The 18,775-nt window shown below is 48.5% G+C and overlaps 1 protein-coding gene across 3 annotated transcripts in view; it reads right to left on the reverse strand.

Annotated features, from left to right (window-relative positions):
* myt1b (myelin transcription factor 1b) overlaps positions 1 to 18,775 on the reverse strand; it is a 140,527-nt gene that overhangs the window by 44,589 nt on the left and 77,163 nt on the right. For all 3 annotated transcript variants that reach the window (XM_078419123.1, XM_078419126.1, XM_078419125.1), the window contains 7 exons: positions 17,287 to 17,341; positions 16,708 to 16,738; positions 14,550 to 14,612; positions 11,945 to 12,207; positions 9,572 to 10,558; positions 5,055 to 5,189; positions 2,657 to 2,747 (listed from right to left, as the gene is read on the reverse strand). In XM_078419123.1, coding sequence (XP_078275249.1) covers positions 2,657 to 2,747; positions 5,055 to 5,189; positions 9,572 to 10,558; positions 11,945 to 12,207; positions 14,550 to 14,612; positions 16,708 to 16,738; positions 17,287 to 17,341 — 1,625 coding nt within the window. The remainder of the gene's footprint in view (positions 1 to 2,656; positions 2,748 to 5,054; positions 5,190 to 9,571; positions 10,559 to 11,944; positions 12,208 to 14,549; positions 14,613 to 16,707; positions 16,739 to 17,286; positions 17,342 to 18,775) is intronic.

The raw sequence follows: 18,775 nt of genomic DNA on the forward strand, positions 1-18,775 counted from the left end.
ATGTAAAAATTGTCCCTAGTGTGTGTAGGATAGCGTTAGTGTGCGGGGATCGCTGATTCGGTGCGGACTCGGTGGGCCGAAGGGCCTGTTTCCGCGCGATGTATCTCGAACAAAACTAAACATGCTACGAGTCTTCTAAGCCCATCATCAAACTCCTCCTGGAGTCCGACAATGGAGGCCAGTCTTGTATTTGTAAATTTCAAGATATATTTCATTCATTAAGAACAATATCACATTACACATTTCATTCAAGTGAACATTTGCTTAACAAGTCATGGCATTCCCATGGTTTGACATTGGCACATCATTAGTTATCGTTATGAGCAAATAGTTCATGGGGGTTTGACATATATTTCGAAGCGCTGTGCAGAATCGTAAATAAGCCCTTCAGCCCGTCTTGGCCACACCGACCAAGAGGTCCCAGCTCGTTAGTCCCACCTCCTGCCTCTGAGCTTTTCCCCATCCATGTGCCTGTCCAAAAATGTCTTTTAAATGTTGTTATTGTACCTGCCTCCTTTGGCAAAATGTGTAGGAAAAAAACTGCAGATGCTGGTCTAAATCGGGGGTGGACACAAAATGCTGGAGTAACTCAGCGGGTCAGGCGGTATCTCGGGAGAGAAGGACTGGGTGACGTTTCGGGTCGAGACCCTTCTTCAGACTAATGTCAGGGGAGGGGGGCGGAACAAAGATAGGATGTAGTGGGAGACAGGAGGACTAGTGGGAGAACTGGGAAGGGGGAGGGGAAAAAGAGGGACAGAGGAACTATCTGAAGTTAGAGGTCAATGTTCATAGCGCAGGGGTGTAAGCTGCCTAAACAAAATATGAGATGCTGTTCCTCCAATTTGCACTGGGCCTCACTAATTGGAGGAACAGCACCTCATATTTCGCTTGGGTAGTTTACACCCCAGCGGTATGAACATTGACTTCTCTAACTTCAGATAGTCCCTGCTTTCCCTCTCTTTCCCCTCCCACTTCCCAGTTCTCCCACTAGTCTTCCTGTCTCTGACGACATCCTAAACTTTGCTCCACCCCCTCCCCTGACATCAGTCTGAAGAAGGGTCTCGACCCAAAATGTCACCCATTCCTTCTCTCCCGAGATGTGTCCTGTCCCGCTGAGTTACTCCAGCAGTTTGTGTCTGCCTAAGAGGAATTAGTAAGCCCTTGGTTAAAGAGTGGACTTTCAGTACAGGAATACTGCATCTCAGCTACAGGGGCCGAGACCCAATTCTGATCGCGGTTTGCGTCTTGCGTGGGAGTTTGCATCTTCCATTGGACACTGCCTAAACAGCTAAAGACGTGTGCACTATCCCCATCACAGATAGCGCCCAACCCAGGTGACCATGCGTGTGCCGGCCACAGAAGCAGATCTACAATCACGCATTACAATCGCTCCACACTCTGAAATCTCTGCCCCCACAGCACCATTTCTTACTTTCCTTGTCACGTATCTCTACACTGTGAATGGCCAGATAGTAATCATGTATCATCATCTTTCCGCTGGCTGGTTAGTACACAACAAAGGCCTTTCACTGTACCTCGGTACACGTGACAATAAATAAACTAAACTAAACTATCACCACGTTAGTGAGGAATGAAGGGGCTGCTTCCCTCCAGCACAGAGTCCTTCAGTGCAGTTCAGTTTATTGTCATGTGTACTGAAAAGTACCGAGGTACGGTGAAAGGTGGTATTGTCACCTGTACCGAGGTACGGTGAAAAGTCTTCAGATTAATAGACAATAATAGACAATAGACAATAGAAAATAGGTGCAGGAGAAGGCCCTCAATAGCAAGAATATCCTTCCTCAAATTTGGAGACCAAAACTGCACACAGTACTCCAGGTGCGGTCTCACCAGGGCCCTGTACAACTGCAGAAGGACCTCTTTGCTCCTATACTCAACTCCTCTTGTTATGAAGGCCAACATTCCATTGGCTTTCATAATAGACAATAGACAATAGTGAGACCGCACCTGGAGTACTGAGTGCAGTTTTGGTCTCCAAATTTGAGGAAGGATATTCTTGCTATTGAGGGCGTGCAGCGTAGGTTTACTAGGTTAATTCCCAGAATGGCGGGACTGTCATATGTTGAAAGACTGGAGCGACTAGGCTTGTATACACTGGAATTTAGAAGGATGAGAGATCTTATGGAAACGTATCAGATTATTAAGGGGCTGGACACATTAGAGGCAGGAAACATGTTCCCAATGTTGGGGGAGTCCAGAACAAGGGGCCACAGTTTAAGAATAAGGGGTAGTTCATTCAGAACTGAGATGAGGAAAATCTTTTTCAGTCAGAGAGTTGTGAATCTGTGTAATTCTCTGCCTCAGAAGGCAGTGGAGGCCAATTCTCTGAATGCATTCAAGAGAGAGCTAGATAGAGCTCTTAAGGATAACGGAGTCAGGGGGTATGGGGAGAGGGCAGGAACAGGGTACTGATTGAGAATGATCAGCCATGATCACATTGAATGGCGGTGCTGGCTCGAAGGGCCGAATGGCCTCCTCCTGCACCTATTGTCTATTGTCTATTGTCTATTGTCTATAAACGGTTTCGTTGCGTGCAAACCAGTCAGCGTGAAGACAAGCCCTTGCCGTGGCGGCGGCGTGTTCGGCGGTGGAAGGGCTCGAGGCGGTCGGGCGGGGTGAGCAGACACGTCCGTACCTCCTGTGCGTGTTGCGGTTGCTGTTGACGTGGCCCTGCCCGGTACAGCCGAGTGTCGGACACTTCAGTACGTTCTCATGCATGGCAAGGACTGGAGAGACAAAGGACAAGCAGAAATATATCAAGCACCTGCTGCCCTTTGGTAAACAACAAGCACAGCTTCCTCTCACCGTGCAGATGAGCGCTGTGTTACGCACACACACACACACACACGCAATGGTGGGGTTCATTGCCACAGACGGCGGTGGAGGACAAGGCAACGGATATTATTCATGCAAAGATTGACCGATTCCTGATTACTGTACGCGTGTCAGGGGTTACGGGGAGAGGGCAGGTGAATGGGGTTAGGAGGGAGAGATAGATCAGCCATGATTAGATTAGACATATAAGATTATTAAGGGGTTGGACACGTTAGAGGCAGGAAACATGTTCCCAATGTTGGGGGAGTCCAGAACCAGTGGCCACAGTTTAAGAATAAGGGGTAGGCCATTTAGAACTGAGATGAGGAAAATCTTTTTCAGTCAGAGAGTTGTGAATCTGTGGAATTCACTGCCTCAGAGGGCAGTGGAGGCCAATTCTCTGAATGCATTCAAGAGAGAGCTAGATAGAGCTCTTAAGGATAGCGGAGTCAGGGGGTATGGGGAGAAGGCAGGAACGGGGTACTGATTGAGAATGATCAGCCATGATCACATTGAATGGCGGTGCTGGCTCGAAGGGCCGAATGGCCTCCTCCTGCACCTATTGTCTATTGATTGAATGGCGGAGTAGGCTTGATGGGCTGAATGGCTTAATTCTGCTTCTTTCACTTAAGAGCCTGCTGGAATCTTGAGCAAAATACAACGTGTGGAGGAATGCAGCAGGTCAGGCAGCATCTGTGGAGGGGATGGATAGGTGGCGTCTCGGGTCGGGTCCCGATGCCAATCCTTGAAAGAAGTTCTGGAGTAACTCAACAGGTCAGGCAGCATCTCTGGAGAACTTGGATAGGTGACGTTTCACAGAGTGCTGGAGTAACTCAGTGGGTCAGGCAGCATTACTGGAGAACGTGGATAGGTGACGTTTCAGGTTGGGAGTCTGCTCCACAGATGCTGCCTGACTCATTAAGCACCAGACTAACCTTTAGAAAATCATTTGATTAAATCAGAGTGTTTAAAGGAGAATTAAGGATATTGTTCATAATATCATAAACAATGAAAATATTTCTATCATCAAAAATATTTTCTCCCCTGTGTAATCTCATGAATATTGATTTTATACAAAGGAGCACATATTATAAGTCTATGAGGAAAGCAGAAGGCTTTAAACATTTGCAGATGCCTGTTTACAAAAATAGACACAAAGTTCTGGAGTAACTCAACAGGTCAGGCAGCATCTCTAGAGAACATGGATAGGTGACGTTTCACAGAGTGCTGGAGTAACTCAGCGGGTCAGGCAGCATCTGTGGAGAACATGGATAGGTGACGTTTCACAGAGTGCTGGAGTAACTCAGCAGGTCAGTCAGCATCTCAGGAGAAAAACGCTGGATGATGTTTACGGTCGGCACCTTTCTTCAGTCAGCAGTCCGATTGAACGGGGGGGTGGGGGGTGACCTGAAATGTCATCCATCCTTTCTCCAGAGATGCTGCCCGACCTGCTGAGTTACTCCAGCACTTTGTGTCTGTCTTTGGTATAAACCAGCATCTGCAGTTCCTTGTTTCTGCAGGGAAAATGTTCCCAGTGTTGGGGGAGTCCAGAACCAGGGGCCACAGTCTAAGAATAAAGGGGAGGCCATTTAAAACAGAGGTGAGGAAAAACTTTTTCACACAGAGAGTTGTGAATTTGTGGAATTTACTGCAATAGAAGTCAGTGGAGGCCAATTCACTGGATGGATTTAAAAGAGAGTTAGATTGAGCTCTAGGGGCTAGCAGAATCAAGGGATATGGGGAGAAGGCAGGCACAGGTTACTGATTGTGGATGATCAGCCATAATCACAATGAATGGCGGTGCTGGCTCGAAGGGCTGAATGGCCTCCTCCTGCACCTATTTTTAATGTTTCTATGACCCGCTGAGTTACTCCAGCACTCTGTGAAACGTCACCTATCCATGTTCTCCACAGATGCTGCCTGACCCGCTGAGTTACTCCAGCACTCTGTGAAACGTCACCTATCCAGTTTCTCCACAGATGCTGCCTGACCAGCTGAGTTACTCCAGCACTCTGTGAAACGTCACCTGTCCATGTTCTCCACAGATGCTGCCTGACCCGCTGAGTTACTCCAGCACTGTCAGCTTTGAGCATTGCTGCGGTGGTCCACAGTGTCCTAGTCCCGATCGCCTTCAGTCACGGCCTTCCCTCCACCCTGCAACCCGCAGACAGACCCAGTGCGCACATGGCCCACGCAGTGTTGACTTCCACGCTACTCACTTTCTGGAGGTATTTTATCCTTGTGCGGGCAGCCCGACAGACTGCGATGGTGTGGGTACAACCCCGTCACGTGACCAGTGCCGTCACACCCGGGGGTGGGGCACTTGATTTCCCTTTTCTCCGATCTTGAGGGATCTGTGTGGAGAACGAAGCGTTGACGTGTGAGGTACAGATAGCTAGCCGTCGGCCGGCAGACTGGTATACCGTCAGACTGGGCGGCAGACCGTCAGAGACTCCTCCTCACTCACCACATTCAAAACCACACTGAAGTCTCACCTGTTCAGCACTGCCTTCAACCACTGACCGTCACCTCACCTTCTGTCTCCTTTCTCTGTTCGTTTACTTATTTATCTATTTATTCACTTCTCTATGTTCTAGTAATCCCTGTAAAGCGTCTTTGAGTGTTTGAAAAGCGCTATATAAATGTAATGCATTATTATTATTATTATTATACAGATAGTTGGCCGTCGGCGGGCAGACTGGTATACAGATAGCTAGCCGTCGGCCGTCAGACTGGTATACAGATAGCTGGCCGGCAGACTGGTATACAGATAGCTAGCCATCGGCCGGCAGACTGGTATACAGATAGCTAGCCGTCGGCCGGCAGACTGGTATACAGATAACTAGCCGTCGGCCGGCAGACTGGTATACAGATAGCTAGCCATCGGCCGGCAGACTGGTATACAGATAGCTAGCCGTCGGCCGGCAGACTGGTATACAGATAGCTAGCCATCGGCCGGCAGACTGGTATACAGATAACTAGCCATCGGCCGGCAGACTGGTATACAGATAGCTAGCCGTCGGCCGGCAGACTGGTATACAGATAACTAGCCATCGGCCGGCAGACTGGTATACAGATAGCTAGCCGTCGGCCGGCAGACTGGTATACAGATAACTAGCCATTGGCCGGCAGACTGGTATACAGATAGCTAGCCATCGGCCGGCAGACTGGTAGAGCTGCACGGAGAACTGCAAATGCGCGTCCCGACACGAAACGCCCACCCACGCTTTTTCTCCACAGATGCTGCCTGACCCGCTGAGTCGCTCCAGCACTCTGTGTCTATCTTTGGTATAGATCTGCATCTGCAGTTCTTTGTTTCTAAACTACCCCCCAGTCTGAAGAAGGGTCCTGACCCAAAACGTCGCCAATCTATGTCCTCCAGAGATGCTGCCTGACCCAGTTACTCCAGCACTCTGTGTTCATCTTTGGTATAAACCTGCATCTGCAGTTCTTTCCACCCATATCCCTCCCTCTTGCTTTACATTTCACTCCTCCGCTTCCCTCGTGGTCTCACACCCTCTTGTCTCCTCTTCACCTCTAGCCTCCCTCACTTCCTCCACCCATCTGCCAACCAACTCAACTGTATCCACCTATCACTTGCCAACTTCTCCAACTCTTCTCCAACTTTCTCCCCCTTATACCATCAGTCTGAAGGAAGGTCCCGACCCGAAACATTGCCTGTCCCATTCCCTCCGCGGACGCTGCCTGACCCGCTGAGCTCCTCCAGTGCTTTGCGCTTTGCCCAGGATCCCAGCATCTGCAGTTCCGTCTATCTCGGTCGAATCTCCGTGGTCTTTTCACGCGATGGGCGCATTTTTTCACTGATGGGTTTTGAAGTTTGGTTCGAGTACAAAGACACTGAACTAACTGTGTGTTAATGAACATTTGAGGATGCATTTAAAATGATAATCGTTTCAAACAATCTTCATTGAACAAAATGTAATTCAATTAAATATGGAAAATTACAAGCGTTGCAGTTGATTATAGTTGATAATGAGCGTAAAAAGCCCATTATTCCATGGCCCTGGATTATAATTCCTCTATTCGGCAATGTGAAATTAAAAAAATATATTGTTCACTCCTGCAAATTATTACTTAATGGTCATTTCAGGATGAATCTATATCTGTGAAATGAATCACACGTGAAATAAATAGGCCACTGCATTATTCATCGCAGTGGTGCTGAGACACTGCCAATTGTATCAAAGTCCTCTGCAATAATTTATTGTCCAGACGCAAAGTCACAAATGGCTTATTCTTTATGCATTGAGTCTCTCATACTGAAATTACTGCGTGTGATGTTAATGTATAAACACTAAATGCCTTTGTCTGAAATCCTCACTTGCTATTTCAGCAAAAGGTCTCTCCATTTATTTTAAACAGGTAAATGACTCCATAAAATAACGGAGTCAAGAATTTCAGAATCATTTGCACTGCGTCGCGGCAGGGGCACAGCTTGGCGGCTTCGCCTTTTCTCCTCTCTCCTTGCCTGCCCTTGTTTTTGGAACACGGAGGGTCTCATAATGGCCATGATCACAGCTAAATGGCGGTGCTGGCTCGAAGGGCCGAACCAGTGACAAACTTCCCACTGCAGAAGGGTGGCACGGTGGCACAGCGGCAGGATTGCTGCCTCACACCGGCAAAATGCCCCTGTTCGATCCTGACCACGGGTGCTGTCTGTACGGAGTTTGTACGTTCCCCCTGTGACCTCGTGGGTTTTCTCCGGGCGTTCCAGTTTCCTCCCACACTCCAAAGACGTGCAGGTTTGTAGGTCAATTGGCTTCTGTAAATTGTCCCTAATGGCAATGATAGAATAGTGTGGGGATCGCGGGTCAGTATGGACTTGGTGGGCCGAAAGGTCTGTTTTCATGCTGTATCTCTCTAAACTAAACTCCACACACCATCCTTTGTGTAAAAAAGATGCCCCTCAGTTTCCTATTAAATCTTCCCCCTCTCACGTTAAACCTTTGTCCTCGATTCCCCTACTCTAGGCAAAAAACTGTGTGTTTACCTGATCTATTCCTCTCAAAAGATCATAAGATCATCAGTGGAGCAGTCTGAAGAAGGCTCTCGACCCGAAACGTCACCCATTCTTTCTCTCCAGAGATGCTGCCTGTCCCGCTGAGTTACTCCAGCACTCTGTGAAACGTCACCTATCCATGTTCTCCAGAGATGCTGCCTGTCCCGCTGAGTTACTCTAGCACTCTGTGAAACGTCACCCATTCCTTCTCTCCAGAGATGCTGCCTGATCTGCTGAGTTACTCCAGCATTTTGTGATACATAGGATCATAAGTGATAGGAGTAGAATTAGGCCATTCGGCCCATCAAGTCTACTCCGCCATTCAATCATGGCTGTGTAGAAAGAAACCACAAAAAGCTGGAGTAACTCCAGCTTTTCAGCTGTCAGCGGGCCAGGCAGCATCTCTGGAGAGAAGGAATGGGTGACGTTTTGGGTCGAGACCCTTCTTCAGCCGATCCATCTCTCCCTCCTAACCCCATTCTCCTGCCTTCTCCCTGTAGCCTCTGACAGCCATGACCTAGTGCACCCCTTATAAGGTCACCCATCAGCCTCCTATGCTCCAAGGAATAAAGCCCCAGCCTGCTCAACGTGGCCCAGTGGGTCAGGCTTGTGTTGGAGAGTAGACGTTATATCCAGAGGACCACACACACTGCGATTAGCCAGCATATCACCCCTCAGGCCCATGGTGGATAGATAATACCAAAAAAAACACTTCCTCAAGCTCTCTCCGTTTTCTTTTAACAAATGTGAAATACTAAAATGCCAAAATAATCAGCCGCTGCTTTTTGCAAAATGTTTTGCGTTATTAAACCATACTTAGTTGAATAATTCAACGAGATGCCTCAATGTGTCTGATGGCGTTGGCTGGAGAAGCCAGCGCAGCTGTGGTGTGTGTGTGTGTGTGTGTGTGTCATTTTCACAGCATGTGAACAGTTATCTTACGCAAATGGTGCAGCACTTTTTATGCTCGACTTGCTGGAATAAACAATGCAGGCTGCCCTGGAAATTATGTCCACCTAGTTTAGTTTAGAGATGCAGCGCAGAAACATGCTCTTTCGGCCTACCGGGCAAGGTTGCCAACGTCCTCACTCCCAAGTAAGGGACAAAGCGTGACGTCACCGCCCCGCGCCCCACGTGACCTCACCCAGCCAGCGGCCACGTGCTCCCGCTCCACCAATGGTGGCCGCCATTGGTGGAGCGGGAGCGCGTGGCCGCTGGCTGGGTGACGTCACGTGGGGCGGGGGGCGGTGATGTCACCCTATGTCCCTTATTTGGGAGTGAGGAAGTTGGCAACCCCTACTAACAAAGGGGACAAGGGCCAGTCCCCTAACGGGACAAACTAATTCAGCCCAAAATATGGGATGTCCCGGCTGATACGGGACAGTTGGCGACCCTACCACCGGGCCCGCGCCGACCAGCGATTCTCCGCGCACTTACACTATCCTACACCCACTAGGGACAATTCTTACATTTGTACCAAGCCAATTAACCTATAAACCTGCACGTCTTTGGAGCGCGGGAGGAAACCGAAGGTCTCGGAGAAAACCCACGCAGGTCACGGGGAGAACGTGCAAACACCGTACAGACGGCGCCCGTGGTCGGGACTGAACCCGGGTCTCCGGCGCTGCATTCGCTGTAAGGCAGCAACTCTACCGCTGCGCACATGTACATAGAATAATCGAGTCACTGTCATCCCGATTATCGCCAGCCATTTACCTTTGCTGTACAGACTCTTCCTGATGGAATCCAGGGACTTTCCCGGCTTGTCCTCCATGTGGACGTGTCTCATCGGCTCCCCCGCTATCCGGCTCACCTCCCTGCTCATGTCATCTCTCTTCATCTTCACCTGCTCTGCCTTCAGGGCGATGGCCTGTTCCAGCAGCCCGAGGTTGCCCTTCGTCATCATGTCATACATTTCCGACTCCTCGGTGCCCGTGGTTTTTGCCGGTGAACCTTGGCCCTCGCCGGCGAGCTCCTCCTCCTCCTCCTCCTCCTCCTCCTCGTCCTCCTCCTCGTCCTCCTCCTCCTCCTCCTCCTCCCCGTCCTCCCGGTCCCCGGTCGGGGCGAAGCGAGCGGGGCCCGGCGGCCCCTCTCCACCCCTCTCCTCCTCCTCCTCCTCCACCTCCGTCTCCTGCACCACCTTCGCCTCTGCCTCCGCGCCGTCCTTGCGCTGCGTCTCGGCGGCCTCGCTGCCCGGTGCGCCCTGCTTGTCGGCCTCGTCGGGCCGCCGGGGGAGGGGAGCCGCCAGCTGACCGAGGCCAGCGGAGTCGGCCGCGCCCTTCGGCTCTTTATCCTCCTCCTCGCTCGCCTGCCCGGCGGACGGCAGCACGTGAGCGGCGGCACGTGCGGGGCGATCTTCAGCCGGCGAGTCTTCGTCCTGGTCCACTTCCTTCTCGTACTCGGAGTCCTCGGTCACGGGCTCGCTCTCGTTCACTTCCTTCCCCGAGTCACTCTCCTCTTCCGTTGCTTCCTGGGCCTGCCCGTCTTTCGCGTAAACGCAGATCTCGTTGGGCTGCGGCACGCTGCTGCCGGCCTTTCTGTCTGGGAACGCAGGGATCGCGGTATCGTCCACTATTTTGCCGAGGTTGAGAAGCGACTTGGCCACCAGCTCCTGGTAGCTGATGATATCCTCCTTGCGGTTGCTGACATTCTTGGCACCATCGTCCCAGTAAGGCCGGACGTCCAGCCCTTTATGCCTCACCTCTGCAATAAAACAGGTGCAAGCTCAGAACATTCATCAACGCCAAAGATACACGAGGAGCAAGATGGACCACTCCCTCGAAATCGCCTACACTGAAGTGCAGGACGCAAAGGAGCGTAACGTCCGCCATTTTAGTAAGCAAAAACCCGCCGTTCGCTATCCCTCTGGTAGTGTGATCAGCGTTTTGGGGGAACAGTATGTGTGATGATACCATAAAAATGCAGAATATATCTCATCTATCAATTCACAGATTTTTGTCCTTTTTCTTTTTAAAAGTTTCTGCAAGTTTCTGCCTACTAAAATGGCGCCGTGACGTGCTACGGTTTTTCGGGTCGAGTGGTCTATCTTGCTCCTCAAGTATCTTTGGTGCAAACGCACAGTGAAATTAATTTCTTACGCACATGATCTTATAGAAACATAAAACTCATAAAGTAGACACAAAATGCTGGAGTAACTCAGCGGGTCAGGCGGCATCTCGGGAGAAGAGGAATGGGTGACCGAAGGTCTCGACCCGAAATGTCACCCATTCCTTCTCTCCTGAGATGCTGCCTGACCCGCTGAGTTACTCCAGCATTTTGTGTCTACCTTCGATTTAAACCGGCATCTGCAGTTGTGTAGCAACCCGCCTCCCGGCCCGGGCGGCCGCCATTGGTGGAGCGGGAGCACGTGGCCGCCGGCTGGGTGAGGTCACGTGGGGCGTGGGGCGGTGACGTCACCTTGTCCCTTATTTGGGATTGAGGAAGTTGGCAACCCTACTGCATTTCCATGTGCCTATCCACAGGTAGAACGTGCAAACTCCACTCGGGCAGCGCCCGACCTGTGAGGCAGAGGCTCTACCCACTGCGCCACCTTGCTGAGTTGTAGTGGCTGTGAAATACGGGCTTTACTCTGTGGAATGCGGCAACTCTGTTTGGTTGCCGCGCCAAAATACAACTATCAGAAAGTCAGAAATGATGGGAGTAGAATTAGGCCATTTGGCCCATCTACACCGCCATTTAATCATGGCTGATCTATCTCTCCCTCCTAACCCCACTCTCCTGCCTTCTCCCCATAACCCCTGACACCCGCACTAATCAAAAAATTTATCCATCTCTGCCTTAAAAATATCCACTGACTTGGCCTCCACAGCCTTCTGTGGCAAAGAATTCTACAGATTCACCACACCCTGACTAAAGAAATTTCTCCTCATCTCCTTCCTAAAAGAACGTCCTAAAAACTCGTTCCTAAACGAATGTGGGGTTGTAACTAGTACAGTACCATCAAACAGATTCATGTATGGCTGTATTTCATGGCATCTATCGAAGTGAACAGAGGTTCGTATCTTTCGTTACACAATCCATTGAACATTAATTGCGGTATTTCTGTGGGATTGTTGCCCATCACTGCACCTGGTACTAGCTCCGATCTTTCGATGTCTTCCATGCTTTTCTCTTCTTCCTCATCTTCTAATTCCTCTTCAACCTCGAGAGCTTCTTCTGACCCGTCTGCGATCGATTCCTCCTTGATCTCCAGCTCGTCCACACCATCGCTATCCCCATTGTAACCCTCGTCCAGGGCAAGTTTCAAAGGGTGTGCTTTGCGTTTGACCAGGGGCTGGCCAGATTCCGAGTCCTGCAATTTCCTCTTCTTGGCCAAGGGGCAGCCTTGTGAACTTTTAATAAGAAGACAACCTGACAGTTACTTGAGAAGCATTTTCATTTCTTCTGTAACAACATGAAATATTGAAGACATACACATATTTACTTTTACTTGCTTTATAAATTTCATCCCTCCTCCTCCCCACTCCCGTCTGGCAGAAGGTACAGAAGCTTGAAAGCGCGCACCACCAGACTCAGGAACAGCTTCTTCCACTCTATCATCAGGCTTCTGAGCGGTCCCTCCATAAGCCAGGGTACTGTCCGATTCACCTCTACCCCATTGCGGACATTGGACTTTGTCTATGGAATTGATGCGCTACAACGCTGAGAACTATATTCTACCATATTAGAATTTGACTTGATTGCATTTATATATTGTATTATCCCAAAATGCTGGAGTAACTCAGCGGGTCAGGCAGCATCTCTGGAGAGAAGGAATGGGTGGCATTTTGGGTCGAGACCCTTCTTCAGACTGAAGGGTCTCGACCCAAAACGCCACCCATTCCTTCTCTCCAGAGATGCTGCCTGACCCGCTGAGTTACTCCAGCATTTTGTGATACCTTCGATTTGTACCAGCATCTGCAGTTATTTTCCTACATATCGTATTATCTCATTTGATCAGACAGCATGCAAACAACAGGTCATAAGGAATAGGAGCAGAATTAGGCCATTCGGCCCATCAAGTCTACTCCGCCATTCAAACATGGCTGATCTATCTCTCCCTCCTAACCCCATTCTCCTGCCTTCTCCCCATAACCCTTGACAACTGTACTAATCAAGAATCTATCTATCTCTGCCTTAAAAATATCCACAGCCTTCTGTGGCAAAGAATTCCACAGATTCACCACCCTCTGACTAAAGCTTTTATCTATCTTGATACAAATGACAATAATAAACCTAACCCTAAAAGGACACAGTGTTGGATTAACTTGAATTTTCAGGTCAAAACGTCACCTATCCATGTTCTCCAGAGATGCTGCCTGACCCGCTGAGTTACTCCAGCACTTTGTGTCCTTTTGTGTATTAACCAGCATCTACAGTTATTTGTTTCTACGAGCTAAACCTGAATAACCTAAAACTAAATTTTAAAGTGTTTAGTGAAAGTTGCTGGTAAACGCGGGCCATGAAATTACTCTTTTAGGTATAACATACAAAAATGAACTACCTTTCTGTTTTAGCAAAGCTGTTACCGTGTTAGGAACATGCTTTAGAGTTTTAGCGATACACTGAGTCCGCGCCGACCAGCGATCCCCATACACTAGCACAACCCCACACACACGAGGGACAAGTTACAATTTTTACCGAAGCCAATCAACCTACAAACCTGTACATCTTTGGAGTGCGGGAGGAAACCGGAGCACCCGGAGAAAACCCACGCGGTCACAGGGAGAACGTACAAACTCCAGAAAGACAGCACCCGTAGTCAGGATCGAACCCGGGTCTCTGGCGCTGTGAGGCAGTGAGTAACTCTACCACTGCGCCACCGTGCCACTCTGCATGGGACATCTATCCACTTATTCAATGAGGTCATGACTTAACTGTGAATTACCGCCATGGTTCCATTTCCCTTTAATACCTTTGCATGATAGAAAATAATTCATCTCCAAGGTGTGATTTCTTTTTTTTTAAATAGGTGCAGGAGTAGGCCATTCGGCCCTTCGTGCCAGCACCGCCATTCAATATGATCTTGGCTGATCATCCAAAATCAGTGCCCCGTTCCTGCTTTCTCCCCATATCCCTTGATTCCGTTAGCCCGAAGAGCTCTATCTATCTACGCGCTGTCCACAGGCACCCTGGGGGGTTTCCGGGACTGCTGGGGGGGGGGGGGGGGGGGGGATGTATCCTTAACAAGGATTGTGAAATAGTTATTTAATATTCAGCATTTCAGGATATTTGTTTTACTTTGTATTAAGGCGGTGGGTCAGTCTGAAGAAGGGTCTCGACCCGAAACGTCACCCATTCCTTCTCTCACGAGATGCTGCCTGACCTGCTGAGTTACTCCAGCATTTTGTGAATAAATCGGCGGGTTTCTTTGTACTGTTCTGTATTGTACAAGTGTTCCTCAGCTTCCGATGGAGTTCCGTTCCGAGAAACCCATCGGAAACCGAAAGTGTTGTAAGTCGACATGCATTGTAATGCACGCGATCACGTGGCTGGGAGCGAGTGGCGGCTCGCCATGGGACGCTGGCGTTTGCACAGTCGCAAAGACGATCTACCGCAAGTCGAACCATCGTAAGCCGGGGGAGCACCTGTACCTATCATTTTTTGTAAATGATTGGTTAAAATTATTTTTGGTTAAAAAAAAAAAATCTAACCATTTCAATGCCATTAAGCTCATCAAACAGGAAAGGTTTACCTTCTGTGTCTTGCGTATTTTCCACTGACATGCCCTGAGCCGTTACAGCCGGGTGTTGGACAACTGGACGATAAAATGATGAAGAAGTTAACATTTTACTCCAATAAAGCATCAAATATCACATTGCCAACAACTTTAATTTAAATTCCTAAACTAAGGTGATACAGGTCCACCACTGATTTGGGGGCAACTGGTGGTCCAGAACCTCCTTTGGTTTAGTTTAGTTTAGTTTAGTTTAGAAGTACAATGGGGAAACAGGTTACCTTCCTCGCTCGGCCCATCGAGCCCGTGCCGCCCAGCCACTCCCCGCACACCAACGCTATCCTACATCACAAACCCACACGTCTTTGGAGTGTGGGAGGAAACCGAAGATCTCGGGGAAAACCCCACGCAGGTCACGGGGAGAACGTACAAACCCCGTACAGGCGGCGCCCTTGGTCGGGATCGAACCCGGTACTCTGGCGCTGTGAGCTCTTTAATCTGGACGGAATCATGAGAGCGCACTTGAGATCCCCTCCACAAATGTGGTGCCCAGGCCGGGTGAGGCGGCCCATCTCGACCTCATCGGGACCTCCGCACAGATCAGCGGGTCGAATGTGCCACTGTGCGCCACGCTGTGCTGGCCCAGGTGCGGTTAAACTAATCACCTCCGTCTGCACGCGATCCATATCCCTCCAAATCCACGTGCCTGTCTAAAAGCCCCTTAAATGCCACTATCATATCCTCTGTTAGGTTTGGGGTACAAGGCCGCCAGGTTGTATGCGTGATCATATGCTTGATGGAGCCACTGAAAGGCTCCTCCATGTCGAGTCAAAGATTGTCGTTGTGCTCCATTTTTTTCCTGGTCATTTTGCATCCTGTTTAAAGTGTGAATGGGACTGGGAAATCCTTGTGATAGCAGCCCCAAAGCCACTCCCCACCCTCAGGGGCACAATCTTTCCCAGCTGAAACTTCGTCTCTCATTCAGGGCGGCACAGTGGTGCAGCAGGTTGACCCGGCCCCAATTCTGACCTCCGGAACTATGTATGTGGAGTTTGCACGTTCTCCCTGTGACCGCGTGGGTTTCCCTCCGGGTGCCCCGGTTTCCTCCCACATCCCAAAGATGTGCGGATTTGTGGGTTAATTGGCCCTCTGTAAATTCCCCCCTAGTGTGTAGGGAGTGGATGAGAAAGTGGGATGACATTGAACTAGTGTGATCGGGTGCTCGCTGGGTGATGTGGACTCTGGGTTTGAGGGGCCTAATTCCAATGTCGTATCTCTAAACTAAACTGTCTAATAGACAATAGACAATAGGTGCGGGAGGAGGCCATTCGGCCCTTCGAGCCAGCACCGCCATACAATGTGATCATGGCTGATCATTCTCAATCAGTACCCTGTTCCTGCCTTCTCCCCATACCAATAGACAATAGACAATAGACAATAGGTGCAGGAGTAGGCCATTCGGCCCTTCGAGCCAGCACCGCCATACAATGTGATCATGGCTGATCATTCTCAATCAGTACCCCGTTCCTGCCTTCTCCCCATACCCCCTGACTCCGCTATCCTTAAGAGCTCTATCTAGCTCTCTCTTGAATACATTCAGAGAATTGGCCTCCACTGCCTTCTGAGGCAGAGAATTCCACAGATTCACAACTCTCTGACTGAAAAGGTTTTTCCTCATCTCAGTTCTAAATGGCCTACCCCTTATTCTTAAACTGTGGCCCCTTGTTCTGGAATCCCCCAACATTGGGAACATGTTTCCTGCCTCTAACGTGTCCAACCCCTTAATAATCTTATACATTTCGATAAGATCTCCTCTCATCTTTCTAAATTCCACATATTCCCTCCACAGATACTGCCTGACCTGCTGGGTTCCTCCAGCACTTTTGTGTTTTGCTCGAGATTCTAGCATCTGCAGTTCCTTGTGAAGTCCATTGGACATTTTTCTTGGAAGCAGACATCATTAATGGAACAAGCATGGAACTATGCAGTCTCACTGGAGTCAGCATCCTGCTGGATGGGTGAAGTGTTATGTACATGCTTGTGATTCCGTACCCCAGCGTCTCGCCTGGACACCCTTTATCCCCGGCCCAGACACAGTGGGCAATGTCTAAGCATCTAGGTCTTACAAAAACTTAACAAGCTAAATATCCAAATGAATATTTGGAACACATCCTACCTTGCCTCCTGTCCCACAGGTTCCGCAGGTACTGGGCGAATGGATGAAAAATAAAATCATTAATAACCGTAACTCAGTCAATGCATCATTATTTAATTTATTGTCGAATAATCAACATTTAAATGTAAATTGTGCAAAAAACATCTTGAACTGGAGAGCAACTGGGAAATGAATGAATATTTCATTGGGAGCAAGTCAAAATCACATCAGTTCCCCCAATATCCCACCACACACTTTCCACTCTGTCAGCCCCCCTCCCCCCTTCATCCAACAAACATCTATCAGCTAATCAAATCCCCCCCCCTCCCCTGTATCCACCTATCACTCGCCAGGCTTTGTCCTGTTCCCCCACCCCCCTCACCTCTCTTCCAGCTTCCTCCCCCACCCTCCCAACTACAATCAGTCTGAAGAAACGTCGCCTGCTCGTTCCCTCCACAGATGCTGCCTGACCCGCTGAGTTTGCTAAAACAATACACCAACACTGGAGAACAAACTTGCAGTAAAATATATTAGCCTCAAAATTAGTACCACATCAACCCTCAGCAATTATAAAAGAAAATAAAAGATAGTCACGCGTACTCCTGATTCCCTTTGACCGAGTGCGCAGTCTCTTTTCATCGACATCTTGGTTCATCTGCAACACCAAATATCTTAATTAAAGGTCGGTAGGTTTACTATTCATTCAAACACCTGCAAGTTATGCTGTAAACAGTCACGCCAGCTTGTGTCGACAGGCATCAGACATTCTCAAGGCTCTATTATAAATTATTATAGTGTAAATCCTGAAGATATTCAAACAATAGGCTTCCCTTCAGTAATTTTAAGTATGAACCAGTTTATCTTAATCTATTATATAAAGTATCAAAGGATGACAACAGACACAAAGTACTGGAGTAACTCAGCGGGTCAGGCAGCATCGCTGGAGAAAAGGAATAGGTGATGTTTCAGGTCGGGACCCTTCTTCGTGAGCCTGGATAAGGGTTCCAACCCGAAACGTCACCTATTCCTTTTATCCAGAGATGCTGCCTGACCCGCTGAGTTACTCCAGCACTCTGTGTCTTTCTAAGATTTAACAGGAACCTTTTTCACACGGAGGATGGTGGGCATATGGGACGAGCTGCCTGATGAGGTAGTTGAGGCAGGGACTATAACAGCATATAAAAGACACTTGGGCAGATACACAGAAAGATTCAGAGGGATATGGGCCAAATGAGACTAACTTAGATGAGGCACCTTGGTCAAAATGGACGAGTTGGGCCCTTTTTCCCTGCTCTATGACCTTGTACAAGATGAGAAAGTTCAGGAATTCAGTGAGAACTCCACTGACACCTAAACAGCTGAAATGAAGGCGATCTAAATATCAAGCATTTTAATGGTAACAATGTTGAGACTGGGCTGGACTTTTCAAAGTAACTCAGATATAATTAAGATTGGTTAATATTTAATATTAAGGTCAGAAAATTGTCACACTGTGTGTTATTAGATCGGCAATAACAGAAATGCAATTAGTTTCTATATTTAGTGTAAATTCCCATTGGTAGAATGGTTTCCATGTGTTGCAGGTGTGTGTGTAAGCTGCAACTCCAGTTATTAGTGGTTCAAAATACAACTCTTCAGCATATTGATCAGCACAGAGAGACTTTTTTTTCCAACACAATTATTTTTCATTGCAGATCCGTAATTTCAGCTAAACGACTTTTAAACATTTTATTCACGCGCGTGTGAAATTTGGCACCCAATGCAAATTGTTTATACTGTGAGGCCACAATTGCTGCTTTAAGCAAGTAAATTATTAAAATGGTTGCCATGTAAAATTCTAATGTGCAATACACAAGACTAACAAAATTTAAATATATATTGGGATGTCAAGTATAGGTAATATGCTGCACAAGCTGCATTTTAACAGAATGAGGCCGAGAAGATTTGTAATAAATGGTCATATTAAACCACTCGAGATCATAAATGTTTGCATGTACACAGCATCAGTAATTTGAAGCCACAGACTTCTGTGGATGGACACTTTATGGTTTAAAAAAAAATTCTCACACATTGCCAGAAGCGAGTTATT

Source organism: Rhinoraja longicauda, chromosome 22, assembly GCF_053455715.1.
Source record: "Rhinoraja longicauda isolate Sanriku21f chromosome 22, sRhiLon1.1, whole genome shotgun sequence".
NCBI classification, from domain to species: Eukaryota; Metazoa; Chordata; class Chondrichthyes; order Rajiformes; family Arhynchobatidae; genus Rhinoraja; species Rhinoraja longicauda.